We start from the raw sequence: 17,611 nt of genomic DNA on the forward strand, positions 1-17,611 counted from the left end.
AAGTCCAATGCTATTTTCCTCCTGGATATTTTTCTTGGATTTTAAATTTTCTTCATTTCCTCCATTCCACAAACAAGGCATTTTTAGTTAGTACACATTAGTTGTACAAGGGGGGGAGGGGAGGGTTTCATTGTGACCTTTAATACATGCACACAGTATCCCTCTCAAATTCATCCCGTCCCTGGTGACAATCCTACAATACTATCTTTCTCCTTCATTCTCTATTCACCAATGCTGCCCTTCTCCCAGATATTTTTTTTTGGGGGGGGGGGCTTCAAGTCAAGGCCTATAACTCTCCCTTGGCTTTCCCACTCAAGACTGGTGTTCTACCACTTAAGCCACACTTCTATTTCCAGCTTTTTAATGACTAATTGGAGATAAGAGTCTCACACTTTTCTTGTCCCAGCTGTCTTTTAACTGCAATCCCCCGATAGCAGCCTCCTGAGTAGATAGGATTACAAGCCTGAACCACTGGCACCTGGCTAATAGGGATGTCTTTTGGCTGGACAGTGTTAAAGAGAAAAGGCCTGGTTGGCTAAAGAGGTACCAAACATCTCTGGGTTATTGGGAACCTTAGACAACTGGGTTGCCAGCTTGTTTTAGCTAGATGAGCACTGAAAGTCATTATCCAAAGGTTTAGATACATATTCTTGTATTACCATGAGAAGTATATTGTGGAAAGGATCTATTAGTAGAGCATAAGAGTTAAACTGCTCAGGGGGTTCAGAAAATTTCCCCCAGCAAAACTCACTCAAAATATGCAAATGTTACCTAACTTAGTAACTTGTAACACTTCTATAACTTTAAAAAAGTTGTTTTTAAAAAAGACTTAAACTGGGGCTGGGAAGGTGGCTCAGTGGTAGAGTGCTTGCCTTGCATGCATGAGACCCTGGGTTTGATTCCTCAGCAACACATAAGCAAAAAGAAAAAAGCCAGAAGTGGCACTGTGGTTCAAGTGGTAGAACACTAGCCTTGAGCTGAAGAGCTAAGGGGTAACGCCCAGGCCCAGAGTTCAGGCCCCACGACTGGACCCAAAAAAAAAAAGACTTAAACTGCCAATCTCTTTTGAAAAGTAGTCCAGAGTGAAATGTAGACTAAGACAAAAGGATATTTAAAACATTATGCTAGAATTAAACTTTGATGTAGAGATCAAGTAATACCTGGTTTTTTATTTTATTTATTTGCCAGTCCTGGGGCTGGAACTCTAGGCCTGGGAAATGTACCTAAACTCCTTTTGCTCAAGGCCAACACTTTACCACTTGAGCTACAGCGCCATATCCAGCTTTTTCTGTCATTAATTGGAAATAAGTCTCACGGACTTTCCTGCCCAGGCTGACTTCAGACTGCGAACCTCACATCTCAGCCTCCTGAAAAGCTAGAATTACAGTCTTGAGCCACCAGCATATGGCTGATACTTTTAAAGTGCAGTTTGTACTTTTTTCAAATTCCTTTTGCTTTTATTTTCTCATGATTACAAATGACAAGCCACAGAGTCACTTTTAGCTCACCTCATCAAAGAAAAATGCCCTGTATGGCATTTAAACCAACAATGACTTTTTTTGGTTTTTAAAATGTAAATACTGCAGGAGGCCATGGTTCATACCTGTGATCCCAGCTACTCAGAAGTCTGAGGATTGCAGTTCAAAGTGGCTTATGAGGCTCTTATCACTAATAAACTACTGTACTCAGAGAAGGCCAGAAATGGCATTGTGCCTCAACACAGGCTCAGGGACAGCACTCGGTTCCTTAGTTCAAGTCCCAAGATCAGCACAAAACGAAAACAAAAGAATCAGGGCACCAGTGGCTCACACTTTTAATCCTAGCTACTCAAGAAGCTGAGATTTGAAGGACTGAGGTTTGGAGGAGAGAAAAGTCAAAGAGATTCTATCTTCAATTATGCAGCAAAATGCCAGAGTAGGAGTATGGCTAAAATGCTAGAGTGCCAACCAAGCAAGACAAGCAGCCTGAAAGCCTTGAGTTGAAACCCCATACCATACACAATAAAAAGGAAATGACATTTAACATGTATTAGATATTTGTATTGGGGGGGTGGGGGGAAGGGAGGAAACCCTGGGCCTTGAGCATGCTAGCCAAAAGCATTTTGCCACTGAACTACAGCTAAAGCTTCAGCTCTTTATATTTCCTCTTCAATTTCTTTTCTTATAAGCCACCTAAAGGTTTGAGATACACTTTGACTTAGGACTTGGAAAGATAATGCAACAGGGAGGAAACTAGATCTTAAACTCATCCCAAGATTATCCTTAACTCCTCTTATTAACCCCGGCACTGTAATGATTTATCACCCAAGGGCACAGCAAAAAGGAACAATCATGAAAACTCACTTGGCTCATAAGTAGAAGCTTGGCATTCCCCTCCCTTAAGGATTTTTAGCAATAAATCATAGGATTTGCATATTATTTAGGGGAAGAATTAAACATTTTAAAATTATACCAACTAACATGATATGACAACCATATATTAAAATATTTTTAAGTTGTAAATTTATTGGAGGGAGTCCATTTAATTCACTTTCATCCTGGATAAATGAATCAGCAAGTCCTATATATAGGTTATAAAATGATAAAAAATATATATATATCCATATGGTAGCAGAGAAAAAAATGGAGATCTCCAGTGTTCAAAGTAACAACCTAAGTGATCTAAGAAAATAGTAAGTGAATCCAGTTTTCTAGTCAGCTGGTCTCTCAGATCATCATCATCTCAGTCCATCTGCTCTTGGTGATGGCTAGAAGATCTCTATGCCCTGGAATACAAGGCTTTGTGCTGATTTCTACTTGAGATCCATGAATCGGATATCCATGATAAGGAGGAAGTTCTTTGGCAGTGGGCGGGGGGCTGGAGACAGGACAGTAAACACCTGATGCTCCAGATCCACACTGGTCACCACAATGAAGCCAGCCACACTTGTCTCAGAAAGGTTCTCTTCTGTGCCCTCAGCAGTGCTAACACTCAGTAGATGGTGCACCATATCTCTGCCAGGTGTAACAGGTACCAGCTTGAGCTGATTGTCTTCCTGAGACATGCCTAAAGGTAAACAGGAGTCTGGGATGGTGGGTGCCCCCACTTTATAAATTTTCACATCTGAAAATTTGACATTAAAGGCATGAGGATAAAAACAGCCCCGGAATCCGTAGAAATACTCGCGGATACGTTCATCCCTACATTCCCGCCTGAAGTCCTTGGAGCGCTCTACCACACCCCCAGACTTAGGGAGCAGTACGGTGCGTACGAAGTGAGGCAGGTCCCGTTTCAGTTCATTGTACAGTCGTTCTTGATCCAGAACCACAACCACATCCACTTCAAAAGCTGAAGCTGCATGCACCAAGGCCTGGTAACCAGAGCCCTTGACCCAGCCACAGGTATTAATGACACAGCCACTCACAGATGCCCTTCGGTTCACTTCACACCTTTGGTTGAACACATCTGCTAAGCGTGATGTAATCTGAAAAAGAATGATGAGAACCACAAAATGAAATAAGATGATTTCATATAAAGGGTATTGGGTATAAGAAAAGTAAGTTTTTATGCAGAGTTGGGGATCTAACCCAGACCCTCACATAGATACTCTTCAGACTCAGCCCATGTATTTTGTTTGCTTTTATAAGAGTTTCACTATATAAGCCCACCTGTCTTCAACTTCTCAATGTTCCTGCCTGAGCATTCAATTAACTCAAAATTATTTTTTGTAGGTGTTCTTTCATTTTGTTTAGCCTTTTTTAAAAAATTTGTCAGTTGTGGGCTGGGAAGGTGCCTCAGTGGTAGAGCGCTTGCCTTGCATGCATGAGGCCCTGGGTTCGATTCCTCAGCACCACATAAGCAAAAAGAAAAAAGCCGGGAGTGGCACTGTGGCTCAAGTGGCAGAGCGCTAGCCTTGAGCTGAAGAGCTGAGGGACAGCACCCAGGCCCAGAGTTCAGGCCCCATGACCGGACCCCCAAAAAAAAAAAAAAAAAAATTTGTCAGTCGTGGGGCTTGAGCTCTGGGCCCTGGGCACTGTCCCTGAGCTCTTCAGAGCTCAAGGCTAGTGCTCCACTACTTGAACCACAGGACCACTTCCAGATTTCTGGTGGTTAATTCAAGATTAGTCTCATCGACTTTCCTACTTGGACTGGCTTTGAATCATGATCCTCAGATCTCATCCTCCTAAGTAGCTAGGATTACAGGCATGAGCCACTGGTGCCTTGTTTACCCTTTATTTGGGGGGGGGGGGGTTGGGAGGCAAACAGGGGGTCAGTATGAGGCTTGAACTGAGGGCCTGGGTGCTATTCCTAAGCTTCTTTTTATTCAGGACTAGTGCTCCTCTACCCCTTGCAGCTTTTTCTTTGTTTACTGGAGATTAAGTCTCATGGACTTTTCTTCCAAGGCTGGCTTTGAACCTCAATCCTCAGATCTCAGCCTGCTGAGTAGCTAGGATTACAGGTGTGAGGCACCAACATCCAGCAGCCTTGATTTTTTTTTTTTTTTTGGGTCCAGTCGTGGGGCCTGAACTCTGGGCCTGGGCACTGTCCTTCAGCTCTTCAGCTCAAGGCTAGCGCTCTACCACTTGAGCTACAGCGCCACTTCCGGCTTTTTTCTTTTTGCTTATGTGGTGCTGAGGATCGAACCCAGGGCCTCATGCATGCAAGGCAAGCGCTCTACCACTGAGCCACCTTCCCAGCCCCAGCCTTGATTTTTTTTAAGACATGTCTTGCTATATAGCTGCAGGGGGCCTCCAACTCATGATCCTCTCATCCCGGCCTCCCTTTAGATGGGATTACAGGCACCATGCCACCACAGAAAAATGGTATTTTTAATGCCTGTGGTTTTCACACAGTAGAGAGTGGATTTAATCTTACGTTGTTTCTGCTTCCTGTTTGACATCCTATGTAGACATTTAATAAATTGCTTAGAATAAGGCCTCAGAGTGGCCCTCTGAGCCTGTATTTGCAGTTTAAACCTGTCTCTGCAGTTTAAGCATCCTATCCTGATTAGCCACCCTGCTATCCACCTGAGCCTTGGCTTAACTCTCACCTTGTTATAAAGCTTGATGTTGGTGCCAGGAGTGGTGGAGCCAAAATGATAGACCAGAGGGGCCTGGATGGAGAAACCTTCTTCAACATCTGCTGGCCGCTCAATGTAAAGGGCCCCCATGGTACCAGGGATGGACACAGAGCCCTGGCCTACATCCAGCTCCACATAAGTAGGGCGACGCCCCAGACGCACTGCATAATTGAGCAGCAGGCGGCAAACTGTAGACTTGCCCACATCGGTGGGGCCCACCACCATCACTCGTGGGCCCCGCTCCTCTTCCTTTTCTGCCTGCCTCCGCATCTGCTCCAAGGCTGTGTGAGTGTTGAGGTAAAGCAACATAGGAGTGTCCTTAGAGACATACGCCACCTCCGTGCGACCACTCAACTGCAGAGAACAGCCATGCCAAGTGAAAACTGCCACCTTGGCACCAGCATCAAAAGTAAATTTCTTGTTTCGGGTCAGTTCTGTGCCAAAGATCTCTGCCATGCCCACCAACAACTCCAATTGAACTGACTGAGATGCCTCCACCTCAAAGCGAAGTTCTGTTTCTCGCTCCAGTTCAAATTTAGTCGTTGGCTTCTTATCATCATTGGATTCTTCTCCCATCTTTCCTACGCGGCTACTGTGTCTAGAACACAAACAACAGATCATAAGAGAACAAAAGTGAGGCCACTGCTCAAAATGTCCCAATGGATGCTTTCCCTTAACATTTTCTCTCTGCTTATTACCAACTGTCTGACTACATACTTACTGTCTCCACTAGAAGGGGTCAGGCATTTCTTGTTTTCTACGGTATCACCAGTTCCTAGAATAGCACTTGAAAAACTGACTGTAGGCACCTCAGTAAATACCGAGTAAATATGGAAAAACCCTAGATTAATGGGAGACTTGATTATCACATCTTTATGACCCCATCACGCTGTGGACATACGCAGCTGGAGAAAAGGCAACTGATGTTCACTCACCAACTCTTAAGAAAAGGACACTTGTGGGGGGGGGGGGGGAGGCTGGGAAGGGATGTGAAGGGTAAACAAAGGAGGAGGCTGCAATGCTTGATAAGAAATGTACTCATTATCTTGCCCATGTAATTGTAAGCCCTCTGTACAGTATGTTCACAAAAAATAAAAATTAAAATTAAATTTAAAAAAAAAAAAAAAGAAAAGGACACTTGGGGTTGGGAAGTTGGCTCAGTGGTAGAGCACTTGCCTTGCATGCATGAGGCCCTGGGTTCAATTCCTCAGCATCACATAAGCAAAAAGAAAAAAGCCGGAAGTGGCACTGTGGCTCAAGTGGTAGAGCGCTAGCCTTGAGCTGAAGAGCTGAGGGGCAGCGCCCAGGCCCAGAGTTCAGGCCCCATGACCGGACCCCCCCCCAAAAAAAAAGACACTTGCAACCCGTGAGGGGGAGGAGGGGGAAGTGGCTCACACCTGTAATCCCAGCTACTCAGAAGACTGAGATCTGAGGGCGCAGTGGCTCAAGTGGTAGAGCACCAGCCTCCAGGGACAAGGAACAAGGACAAGTGAGCGCATGCAGCCTTGAGTTAAGCCCCACAAAGACGTCAGCAATGTGAATGAGAAGCCGAGGACATCAAGTTGGGCCTCACAAAAACTTGGAGATCTAGCCAGCAACTCCAAGTCGTATCGACAATCATTTCTCTGAACCTTTTTCTCAGCTGTCAGTCGAGTGGCCCTAGCCCTTCCTCACTTCCACTTCTGAAGAACACTGCCCACAGAGGGTCTGTGGGAGGGGGAAACAAGCACTTGGTAAGATTTAAACACACACACACACACACACACACACACACACACGAAAGGTGAGGAATTGTTTCCGATCCTGAACCGCAGGTCTAGATCCAATCACCCCACGTACAACCAAAATCTGCCCAGGCCTCAGGGAGGCAACATTCTGGAGCTCATCATCTTACCTGCACAAATCACTTGTACCAAAAGTCGTCCGGCACCGGAACTCAGCCTAACTACAAACCGCGCCGGTACAAACTGCACGCCGGAAATAAGCGGACTTCCGCTCTGGCGCAGTAGAAAGAGGCGACTCGAGCGCGTTGGTTCTTGGGATTTGTAGTCGCGCCGGAGCTGCCGCGCGAGGGCGGGGAGGGTGGGAGGGTGGGTGGATAGGCGTCGCCGCTTAGCCTTCTGGGAGTTGTAGTTTAGGCATTGTGCGCGTGACTCCGGCGGTGGACGCGGTGTCGACGTCACGGTGACGCACGCGGGTGAGGGGAGGGCGGAGGCGTGACAGACACGCCCATCCTGCCTGCGCGTAGGATGCTGGGCCTCGCTCCATCCACCTGCTGTCCAGGAAAGCGAAGGGCGGTCAGAACGTGATGGAGGCGCGAGGTCTTACCATGTCCAACTTGTGTGGAACGCAAGCCAGGAAGTGGGGAAATGAGCAAAACTGCCTTTGGGCAGAAGAAAACCTAGAGGTATTGAAAGTGCAGGAAAAGAGTTTTGTACACGGTGCTGGGCACATGGAAGGCACCAATAAACTTTTTCCTATAGTAAAGGAAAATAAAAGTCCTATTATTTCTTCCAGTTACTGATAACTCAGTCATTACTCATCAATCTTTCTCCCACTGAGTCGAGATTTTTTATATATTATTATTATTATTATTATTATTATTATTTTGTTTACGTGGCACTGAGGAATCGAACCCAGGGCCTCATGCATGGTAGGGAAGCATTCTACCACTAACCCACATTCTAGCCCAAGTTGAGGTTTTTATAAGGGACTCTTTCTCTCCCTCGTTCCCTGACATCTCCCCATAAATCTCTGACATTTTATACAGTGTCAATCATTTATCTCAACAGGTTCGACCATGTCTATAATCATTTCATGAACTTAGATTTATATTGTTTGCTTAGTGTGACTGGACCAACCACAGGTTTCATTTCTCTTGAGTCATTTCTTGTCTGTAAGATGATGATAAGAATGGTACATGGCCTCTTAAAATTGTTTTGAAAATGGCTGGAATGATGTACATAAATCACTAAATACTATACCCATGGTTAGAGAAAATATCTGATGTCAGCAAGTTTAATATAGGCAAGAGGGAGGCTATTACAATATCATTCATTTAGATATAACTTTTAAGGCTTTTCAGATATCTTGTTTCACTGCACCCTGGGAAATCAGCGTTATTATCTCCAATTTCATTTAGGAAGGAAATTGGGTTAGGGAGTCTTGAGTCCAGTTATGACAACAGTTATATAGGATTAGATGCTAGATACTGTTTTATGGGGTTTACATCTGTAAAGTCATTTAATCCCTACACGAATCCTGTTCAGTAGTTACTATAATTGGAATCTCCACCTAATTTTAATTTTTTTATGTTGGTACTAGGGCGGTATTCCTTAAATTTTTTCTGCTCAAGGTTAGTGCTCTACCACTTGAGCCACAGCTCTACTTTAGGCTTTTTGCTGATTAATTGGAGGCAAGTGTTAGGTTTTTAAAAAGAGCTGGCCAAGTAAGAACAGCACCACACACATGGTATTCAGATAAGGGGTAGGTTTATTCATCATTCGGGCTGGCACCAGGCCATGTTGGCCCTCCACGCAGCTGGGAAAGACCTGGAAGAGACCTGGGAAATACCTGGGAAAGAGAGCATCCGGGCCTGGCCTAGGCCTTATCTAGGATAGGGGCGGGGAAAGGTGTGTCCAGGTAAAGGGAATTGGGACCAGGTAAGAGGAGGTGGGACCAGGTGGGAGAAAGGTGTGGCCACATCAGATCCGTGTGACCTCTTCCAGGTGTACCAGTGGCCTGGGTAATGCAGGTACTGGGCGGGGTCTGCTCGCCATCCAGGAATGGACCTTACAGTAAGTTTCACAGACTCTTCTGTTCAGGCTGGCTTCAATGACAATCCTCAGATCTCAACCTCCTGAGGAGGTAGGATTACAGGTGTGAGCCACTGGTCTCAGACTTAGTATTTCATTCAGTCACTGTTCATGCATTTGTGGGGTTTTGTTTTTTGTTTGTTTGTTTGTTTTTGTTTTTGTTTTGTTGGTCATGGAGATTGAACTCTAGGCCTGAGCGCTGTCCCTGAGCTCTTCAGCTCAAGGCTAGCACTCTACCACTAGAGCCACAGCACCACTTCCGGCTTTTTCTGCCTATGTGGTGCTGAGGAATCGAAACCAGGGCCTCATGCATGCAGGGCAAGCACTCTACCACTGAGCCACCTTCCCAGTCCCCGCATGCATTTTTTAAAATTAATTATTGGCTCTCTGCTCTTACCATGCTTCAAACTTTCACTTCCATACTTCCCTTTGCAAATTTCCTTCTTGAGTTCATCCTTCCCAGCTTCCATATACCCTATTTCCTAGGTCTGCTCTTTTTCTTCACCTCCACCATGTCTCCTTTGAGGCAATTTCTCCCAATGACCAGAAAAATCATTTTTATTTAGATATATCTGTGCTTACCTATGCTTTCTCCTCACCTTCAGTCTTTCACTGAGTACTCCTGACACCTTCACTCCACCTCCAGAGAACTCTGTTCTCATATGTGCTCAGTCTCCCCGCCAGCTGAAACTTGACTGTTTCAAACTTTAAATCACTGTCCTAAAAGCTAATTTATCTTCTTTTTTTTCCCCCTTAACAGTATCTTCAAATCCTCTGCTAGCCGGACATCTTCCCCTCTTCCTCCTCCTCTTTCCCCTTCTCCTCCTCCTCTTCTTCCTTGTGTGTATGCCACTACTGGAATTTGAATTCAGGGCCTAGCACTTGCACTTGCTTTTTCATTCAAGGTTGGCGATCTACCGTTGAAGACACAGCTCTACTTGTAGCTCTTGGCTGGTTAGTTGGCTGGTTAGTTTTCTGCCAGGGATGGTTTTGAACCACTGTTCTCAGAGTAGCTAGGATGGCTTACAGGCCTGAGCCCCCAGTGCTCAGCCCTTTCTTCTTTCTTTACCCAGATCTTTTTCTCAGTTTCAAACTAATGGTGCTGTCTTCAAAATACTCAAATTGTGTATTGTTATTTTACCTGTATCCCCAGAACCATTTTTTTTAAATCAGTTGTGGGGCTTGAACTCAGGGCCTGGGTCCTGTCCCTGAGCCTCTTTGTGATCAAGACTAGTGCTCAGCCTGGCGCTGGTGGCTCATGCCTGTAATCCTAGCTACTTAGAAGGCTGAGATCTGAGAATTGCAGTTCGAAGCCAGCCCGGGCAGGAAACTCTATGACACTCATTTCCAATAATTACTCAAAAAGAAAAAAGGCAGAAGTGGCATTGTGGCTCAAGTGGTAGATGCTTGCCTTGAGCAGGCGTGAGCGACAGTACCCAGGTGACTTCAACCTTCAGAGCTCCACCTCCTGAGTAGTTGGGATTACAGGCATGAGCCACTTGCACCGGGCTACTTTATGAGACTTTTAACCCCAATTTCCCACCAAAAAGGCAAAAGTGTAGTTTTTGCCTTGAGCAGTGGAAAAGCACCAGCCTTGAGCAAAAAAGCTAAGGGACAGCATCCAGGACCTGACTTCAAGCCCCAGGGCTGGCAGAAAAGGAAAAAGAGGGGAAAAAAAAGTTTACAGCACCTTATGTAAGTATCTCCATTTGTGAAACAGTTTGAAGGCAACTGTTAAGGGATTTCTACATACCAGATGTCCGATGTGATCAGTGATTGCTTCAGGAATACAACTGAGCCTTGGAAGTTAGGGTGTCTGGTACAAATAACAGTTTGGGAGCACCTTTTGCCATCTATGACAATTAGGATAGCCTTCTTTTCCTTCTGTAAAGGCTGGTATCTGAGCTGCAGTAAAAAAAAAAAAATGTATTCTGTTAAATTGTGAGTGTGTGTGTGTATACAATCACACCCTTCCTGGCTCTCTGTATCCACTTCTCACTACACCAGTCTAGCTATCTCCTTCCCTCTATCCTTCCCAGTCCTGTCCTTCCCTAGAGTTCTCTCTCTCCTTGGTAACACCAAGACACCGCCACTTCACATCCTGCTTCTCCTCTGGCTTCTCCTCAGCTCCCCCCCCCCAACCCCCTCTTCTGCCCACCTCCTCCCTTTTATCACTCCCCCAAAGCTTGGTCCCTGGATGCCTGTCCCCTCCTTCCCTCCCAACCCGCCTCCTGTGTCTCCCAGCCCTGCTCTGACGTGGGAGGTGGGGGGGGTGGGGGGGGGAACGGATGACTCACAGTGTTATGATGCAGTTCCACAACACACGGCCACATTCACCCACAGACCGAGGTACAGAACCAGGGGCACCCTCTGGCCCCTCCAGCAGCTGCCCAGCCTCGCAGCCCCAATCTCGAACCCCTAACGACCCTCCCCCTCCAACGCCCTCCAACCCCTTTCCCCCTTGAAGGAGCTGAAAAGAGAAGAGAGAAGAGTGAGCAGAGAGATTGGGAGATTGAGACAGAGAGAGACAGAGAGAGAGAGATAGACGGAGATCTCTGGAGCAGACTTCAAGGTGAGGGGGGCAGCCCTTCTCCCAATCAATTTTTTTTCCTTCCTTTTGCAAATTTCCTCTTCCTGCTGTGTGTTGTTTTCTCTTCTTCGCAAAAAAGCATTATTCATCCACCCTTTGTCCTCCCTTCCCCCTCCCCGCTGCCTCTGCTCTGCTGCTCTCCTCTCTCTCTCTCTCTCTCTCTCTCTCTCTCTCTCTCTCTCTCTCTCTCTCTCTCTCTCCTCTCTCTCTCTCTCTCTCAGCTCCGCCATCCTTCACCAAGCTCCCATAATGATTCCCGCACTTCTTTCCTGGCATCATTGGCTACAGCATCAGGCATCAGTGTTTATTGTTTTGCTGCTGGTACAGACCCCCAAAGCCCGCCCTGGGAGCTAGCTGCCGCTGCTAATTATCTGGACCATACCATACTGAAAATACCAGCCCCGGAGGGGTGAAACCTTAGAGTAGAACAGAACATGTATTGTGAGCGCAGGTGTCCCCCAACCCCTCCCCCCCCCCGCCTGCTTTTCCCCACCGGAAATGCATTGGGGCTTCATACCTGGTTCCTTCAGCTTCTACCTCCCAACCTCTGCTGTCAGCTGTCAGTCCATCCGTCCATCCTGTCAGTCTTTCCTACCCCCCTCCCCAGTACAGACAGCCTCAGCTCACACTGGGGCTCACTTTTATCCCCCCCCCCGCAATCATTTGCCCATTTGCTTTTCCCTTGTGATCAGAGATGAGAAAAGAAATGAGCCCTACTCTCCCTTCTGTGATTTTCCTAGCCTTTTTCTTTCTTTGCAGCCTCTCCTGAGCTAGACTAGGAACCAGGGGAGAAGGAGGGAGGCGTGACAGATGGAAGCTGGGGAAGGAGCAAGCGAGAGAGAGAGAGAGAGAGAGAGAGAGAGAGAGAGAGAGAGAGAGAGAGAGAGAGAGAGAGAGAGAGAGAGAGGGAGGGAGAGAGGGAGAGAGGGAGAGAGGGAGAGAGAGAGGGAGAGAGGGGGGAGGGGCGGGGGGCCTTAACTGGTTCTCACCTCCCAGCCCTCCAAAGCAGGACTTTTTTCAAGGAGGTATGTGGTAGATGCTCACCTGTCATCTCCTCTCGAGGAGGACCCATTTCTTGCAGCCAGAACCCCAATGTCACCCTGAATTCAGCCCAAGGTGTCTCTGCTTGGGACCCAGCCAGGGGGAGAGGACCTGGAACTGAAGATGCTTGTTGTCGTTGCTGTGTTGTGTTTTTTTTTTTTTTTTTTTTTTGTGGAGAGACTGCCTGGGGACCCAGGAGAAGAATGGAGCAGCCAGGGCGCTTGTACTCACGGGGTACAGGGGGAGCCTGTTTGCCCTGGCAACCAAAGCCACGCTTCCTTCTCTGCCCCCCTCCCGGGGGGGGGGGGCATCTAACATGGCCAGAAGACCCGGATGACATCTTTGGAGGAGACTTGGGTGACCCCACCCCCAAGGGCAGGAGGCCCCATGAAAGAGCCAGCAGTGCCTCACCTGCTTATCAGAGCCCCCAGAGCACCCCTCCCTGCGTATCCTCTGCGTCCAGGACCTCCGCCACTTTGGATTGGACAGCACGGGGCCAACGTCTTCCTCAAGATTGCTAATCAGAACCTAGCAGTCATTTTCTCTTCAGACAGCTGTTTTGACCTAGCTCCTGGGAGAGAGAAACATTTCCTTCACCTAACTTATGCCCTAAAGCACAGCCTTTAAAAATAAGGAGCTTGCTTTCCCCCCCCCCCCCATCGCCCCTTTTCCGTTGCTTACTGTGGATTTGCTCGTTTCTGTTGCTTACTGTGGATATACTATACACACAGCTCTGGAGTCTGCCTGCTCTGATGTGCTGTTCATTTCCCATTGGTCCAGTTGGCAGATTTGACCAAGGAAGAGATATTTTCTCTCTTAGGGTTGGGTGCCTGTTATTAATGGGGCAAGTAAATAGTCCCGAGAGAGAAAGAAAGAGAAAGGAGAGAGAGTAGAGGAGAGAGACAGAAGACAGAACAAATGGTCCAGAAGGTTGAGAAGACACAGGCTCCCCCACGTCAGCCACGAACAGTAGCCCAGGATGCAGGCTAGAGGAGCAGCCACAAAAGAGGTCTTTGGAACTGAAGGAGACCTCTATAAAGTTCTCGTGTATCCCAGGACCCAGCCCAAGGTGCAGGCTAAAGCAGAGTGCGTATACCTACAACACGGCCCCTGTCCTCACTCCCCTTGAAGTTTCTTCAGGATCAAATTGAATTGTAAATGGATGTCATAAAAAAAGAAAAGAAGAAAGCATCTCACAGGGGCAGCTCTGACTTGGAAAAAGCCCTGAGGCACAGGGGCCTACCTGGGCTTTGGGGTGCAGATCCTCATGGAAGAGCGAACACAGGAGAGCCCTAGAAGGTAGCAATGGTGCCAGCGGGCTGTTCTCAGTGGAAAATGGTGGAGGCTACTACCTCCCAGAGAGAGAGAGAGAGAGAGAGAGAGAGAGAGAGAGAGAGAGAGAGAGAGAGAGAGAGAGAGAGAGAGAGAGAGAGAGAGAGAGGCAGAATGAGACTCCAGAGCCATGGAGATGGGAACAGGAGGAAACCGAGGTAGCCATGGGGGAGGCAGAGACAGAGGTGATCTGAGCTCCCTCTCCCCCCCACCCCAGTTACCTCATGAGGTCACAACTCCTTGATGCCCTTTCCCTGTCTTCCTAGATCACTTCCATTTCTATCTGGTTCTCGTCTGGGGGGGCCCTGGCCGGGCAGCCCCCCCACATTTCTCCTGCCCTGAAACACGGCTCTAGCCAACCTGCTCCGCTGCTTCACCTGCGACCGGCTCTGTGGGGGCTGCACAGCACCAGCCCCTCCAGCCCGCCAGGGCATCGTGCTTCAACCCGTCATGCCCAGCTGCGACCCCGGCCCAGCCCCTGCCTGTCTACCCACCAAGACGTTCCGAAGCTACCTGCCCCGCTGCCACCGCACGTACAGCTGCGTCCACTGCCGCGCACATCTGGCCAAACACGATGAGCTTATTTCCAAGGTATGCTGAAGCCCGGGGAACCTTCCACTCCCCGCCTTTCTCTCAGCAGGCTGGGGGTGAGGCAGGAATGCACCTCTCTCCCCACCCCACCCCCAACACACCTCAGCTGGGGGCTAGCTCAGGCAGTGGGTGGGGGGCTGCCCAGTGGTCATTGTCTGTCCTATGTCTCCACAGTCCTTCCAAGGGAGCCATGGCCGAGCCTACCTGTTTAACTCCGTGTGAGTCTACCTCTTTCTTCGTGTGTATGGGTGGTATGTGTGTGTGCTTGTGCGTGTGACCACGTTTCCTCTGTGGGGAAAGGGGGTGGGCGTTCAAGTCCTCTCAGACCTTGTCTCCTCTTTTGCAAAGGGGTTCAGGAACATCAGCCTGCAGTTCTGTGGGTTGTTTGGGTAGTACTGAAATCAAAACACTAAAAAAAAAAAAAGACCCAGGCACTAGTTATAAAACGGTGGACTGCCGGAGGAAGCAGCTTCTAGTGCTCTTCTTTTTTTTCTTCTTGTGCCAGTACTGGGGCTCAAACTTACAACTCACCTTTAACTCAGGTGTGTGTGTGTGTGTGTGTGTGTGTGTGTGTGTGTGCTGTCCCTGAACTTTTGTGCTCAAAGCTAATGCTCTACCACTTTGGGCCACATCATCATTTCTGGCTTTTTTTTTTTTTTTTTGGTTAGCTAATTGGAGATAAGAGTCTCAAGGAACTGTAATCCTCAGATCTCAGCCTCTTGAGCAGTGAGGCTTACTAGTATGAGCCATCAATGCCTGACTAGCTTGGTTTTTGTTTTATTTTTCTCAATTGCTGGTACCCTACCACTTGAGTCACACCTCCACTTCCAGCTTTTTTGCTAATTAATTGGAGATAAGAGTCTTTTGAATTTGTCTGCCTGGTTTGGCTTCAAACCACAATCCTCAGATTTCAGGTTTCCAAGTTGTAAGGATTACAGGCATGAGCCACCAGGCCTGGCTCTACCTCTCTCTAGATGAGAGTCCTTTGGGTCTGTCTGGGGACTAGACTGACCAGAGCAACCCTACTGGGTGCTGCGTCCTTCCTGTTTCCTGAGACAGGGTCAACGTGGGCTGTGGGCCAGCGGAACAGCGCCTCCTGCTCACGGGGCTCCACTCGGTAGCTGACATTTTCTGCGAAAGCTGCAAGACCACGCTGGGTTGGAAATACGTAAGTACTTCCTTGGGTAGAAGGAAAACGGGCCATCTTTAAAAAGTGGCCAGCCCAGGCCCCACTGAGCATGTCAGGTCTTTGTCAGGTCTTCTCAAGGTCCAGAGGGAACTCGGAACTGGGCTGGCCTATGTGGGCGGTGGTTGTGGGAGCTGCGGGGACCCGCTTTGTCCTATGCCCACTGCTTCCCTCTCCATCAGGAACAAGCTTTTGAGACAAGCCAGAAATACAAAGAAGGGAAATACATCATTGAGATGTCACACATGGTGAAGGACAACGGCTGGGACTGAGGGGCTCAGGCAGGCCATGCCCTTCCTCCGCATGCCCCACCCTCCTCACACACCTGCCCCACGGCCCTGCCCAGCAGTCCATACCAGCATGAGTACTGCCCCACCCCTGGGGGAAAAACCCGGCTCCAACCAACGCCTTCCCTGCCTCTACATTACTCCCAGGACCCCATTGGCACAGGGGTCTGGTAGAACCCCAGGGGTGTTCAAGGCATAGGAGGAAGTGGGCAGCGGTCAGAGAAACCCAGAACTGGGGAGAGGAAATGGTGGTAGTCCCTTGTTCCTAAGGCCTGGTAGAAGTGATGGCAGGGAGTGAATTCAGGCAGAAAGGACCTTAGGAAGGGGGAGGAAAAAAAAAAGAACAAGATGAATATTGGGTGCTGAGGCTAGAAGATCCCAAGCCATTGATTAGCAGAGAGAAAAGAGATCTTAGGCTCTGAAGTAAAATTTTGGCCTCAGACACCAAGAGACCAACTAGACTAGACCAGGAAGGAGACCCAAAATCTGAGGATCTGAGGGAGGGGTCGGTCAGCTTTCCAGCCCCCCCTCCCCCATCTTTGATTTTGGAGAAAGGACTCAGGTGTGTGGGGGAGGGGGATGGGTGGAAGTAAAGACCCAAATCCCAGGCCCTGGAAAGTAAAAATTACAGGGGTTTCATTTCACTCTACTTATTAGTTTACCTTGGCACTAAAGAAGCACTTTGGAGTATCTAACCTTTGCCATTGGGTGGGGTGGGGAAGGCCGCTCTGGAACAGCCCCACCCCTTTGCTGGCTGTTGCCAGAAGGCAGTCTTCTTGGGGCTTTCTCCAAGGCCCAAGCACTGCTCCCTGGGTGGGGAGGTGGATCTTCAGTGGTACTGGGGCCTTTCCCGTGGCTGCCACCAGCGAATGAAACTTTTGTATGATACATAAAGTGTTTGGCTCTATTTTTAATAAAAAGGGGGAAAGCACCCGTGAGGAGCTGTTCTGACTTTCCTTGTTGTATGCACCCAATACTGTCCCCCCAGTTTGCCAGCAACCATGAGGGCCTGTCTCTTCTACACCACTAGGGGGCAGCAGTCACTTCACAGGTGGCTCCACCACTTCAGGTCTCACTAAGACTGGTTATGTTTGGCTTTGTCTAAAGGATGGGATTTTTAAGTTTTCAAGCTAAAGCACTCACTCATCTCAAAATAAGGGCTTCCTTCAAGTCCCGTTGAGCCCCCTTTTATCTCCCTTGGTTCCATGATATTCTGGTTGGCTCAGAGATACACTTAAAGGCTAAAAGGAGAATCTTTTGGTCAAGGCGGGTGGAAGTGGAAAACAGCTGAAGGTGGCATTGTTCGTGTTAGCCCTGTGACACAATGGGCATTTTGGAGGCAGTGCTGTGAAATTCCTGTTTGAGAGGCACCTACCATTGATGAAGGGGACTGGACACATCAGAGATCTTTTGGCCAGGTGCTGGTAGCTCACACCTGTAATCCTAGCTGAGATCAGAGGATGAGGGCTCAATGATGCCCTGCCTGGGCAAGGAAAGTGCATGAGACTCTTGTTGCCAATTAACCACCAAAAAAGCCAGAAATGGAAGCGCGGCTTAAGTGGTTGATCACCAGTCGAGCAAAAAAGCAAATAAGAGGGCCCAGGCAGGGGCTGGAAATGTGACTTAATAGGTAGTTCGTGAAGCCCTGTGCTCGATTCCTCAGGACCACATCAACAGAAAAAGCCAGAAGTAGCACCGTGGCTCAAGTGG

General features: G+C 48.2%; 2 protein-coding genes and 1 long non-coding RNA gene across 5 annotated transcripts; 1 reads left to right on the plus strand and 2 right to left on the minus strand.

Annotated features, from left to right (window-relative positions):
* Positions 1 to 2,484: 2,484 nt before the first annotated feature.
* Positions 2,485 to 7,131, minus strand: Clp1 (cleavage factor polyribonucleotide kinase subunit 1). Its single transcript, XM_070032291.1, has 3 exons — positions 6,954 to 7,131; positions 5,030 to 5,657; positions 2,485 to 3,463 (listed from the first exon to the last, which is right to left on the minus strand). Exons 2-3 carry the CDS (start codon positions 5,633 to 5,635, stop codon positions 2,792 to 2,794), a joined length of 1,278 nt encoding a protein of 425 aa, XP_069888392.1. The 5' UTR covers positions 5,636 to 5,657; positions 6,954 to 7,131; the 3' UTR covers positions 2,485 to 2,791.
* Positions 7,132 to 8,551: 1,420 nt separating this feature from the next.
* LOC138833880 (uncharacterized) lies at positions 8,552 to 12,652 on the minus strand. The gene is made up of 3 exons (XR_011373970.1): positions 12,509 to 12,652; positions 10,628 to 10,779; positions 8,552 to 8,918 (listed from the first exon to the last, which is right to left on the minus strand). It is a non-coding gene; the product is annotated as an uncharacterized lncRNA (long non-coding RNA).
* Positions 11,179 to 16,839, plus strand: Ypel4 (yippee like 4). 3 transcript variants are annotated; one of them, XM_070032293.1, is made up of 6 exons: positions 11,192 to 11,223; positions 11,342 to 11,446; positions 14,104 to 14,428; positions 14,603 to 14,646; positions 15,488 to 15,596; positions 15,797 to 16,839. In XM_070032293.1, the coding sequence occupies exons 3-6, from the start codon at positions 14,288 to 14,290 to the stop codon at positions 15,884 to 15,886; spliced, it is 384 nt and encodes a 127-aa protein (XP_069888394.1). In that variant the 5' UTR covers positions 11,192 to 11,223; positions 11,342 to 11,446; positions 14,104 to 14,287; the 3' UTR covers positions 15,887 to 16,839. The 3 variants fall into 3 exon arrangements, with proteins under 3 accessions (XP_069888393.1, XP_069888394.1, XP_069888395.1); XM_070032292.1 differs by having other exon boundaries at positions 11,179 to 11,446; XM_070032294.1 differs by lacking the exon at positions 11,342 to 11,446.
* Positions 16,840 to 17,611: the final 772 nt, after the last annotated feature.

This window comes from Dipodomys merriami, unplaced genomic scaffold (assembly GCF_024711535.1).
Source record: "Dipodomys merriami isolate MVZ:Mamm:240054 unplaced genomic scaffold, mDipMer1.0.p SCAF_21, whole genome shotgun sequence".
NCBI lineage: Eukaryota > Metazoa > Chordata > Mammalia > Rodentia > Heteromyidae > Dipodomys > Dipodomys merriami.

Excerpts from the sequence above, each read along its gene's own strand:
- Clp1 (XM_070032291.1), bottom strand. The coding sequence starts at position 5,635 with ATGGGAGAAGAATCCAATGATGATAAGAAGCCAACGACTAAATTTGAA. Across the intron at positions 3,464-5,029 it reads ACATCAAGCTTTATAACAAG|ATTACATCACGCTTAGCAGA; the intron begins GTGAGAGTTAAG and ends ATTCTTTTTCAG.
- Ypel4 (XM_070032292.1), top strand. The coding sequence starts at position 14,288 with ATGCCCAGCTGCGACCCCGGCCCAGCCCCTGCCTGTCTACCCACCAAG. Across the intron at positions 14,429-14,602 it reads ACGATGAGCTTATTTCCAAG|TCCTTCCAAGGGAGCCATGG; the intron begins GTATGCTGAAGC and ends ATGTCTCCACAG. Across the intron at positions 15,597-15,796 it reads CCACGCTGGGTTGGAAATAC|GAACAAGCTTTTGAGACAAG; the intron begins GTAAGTACTTCC and ends CCTCTCCATCAG.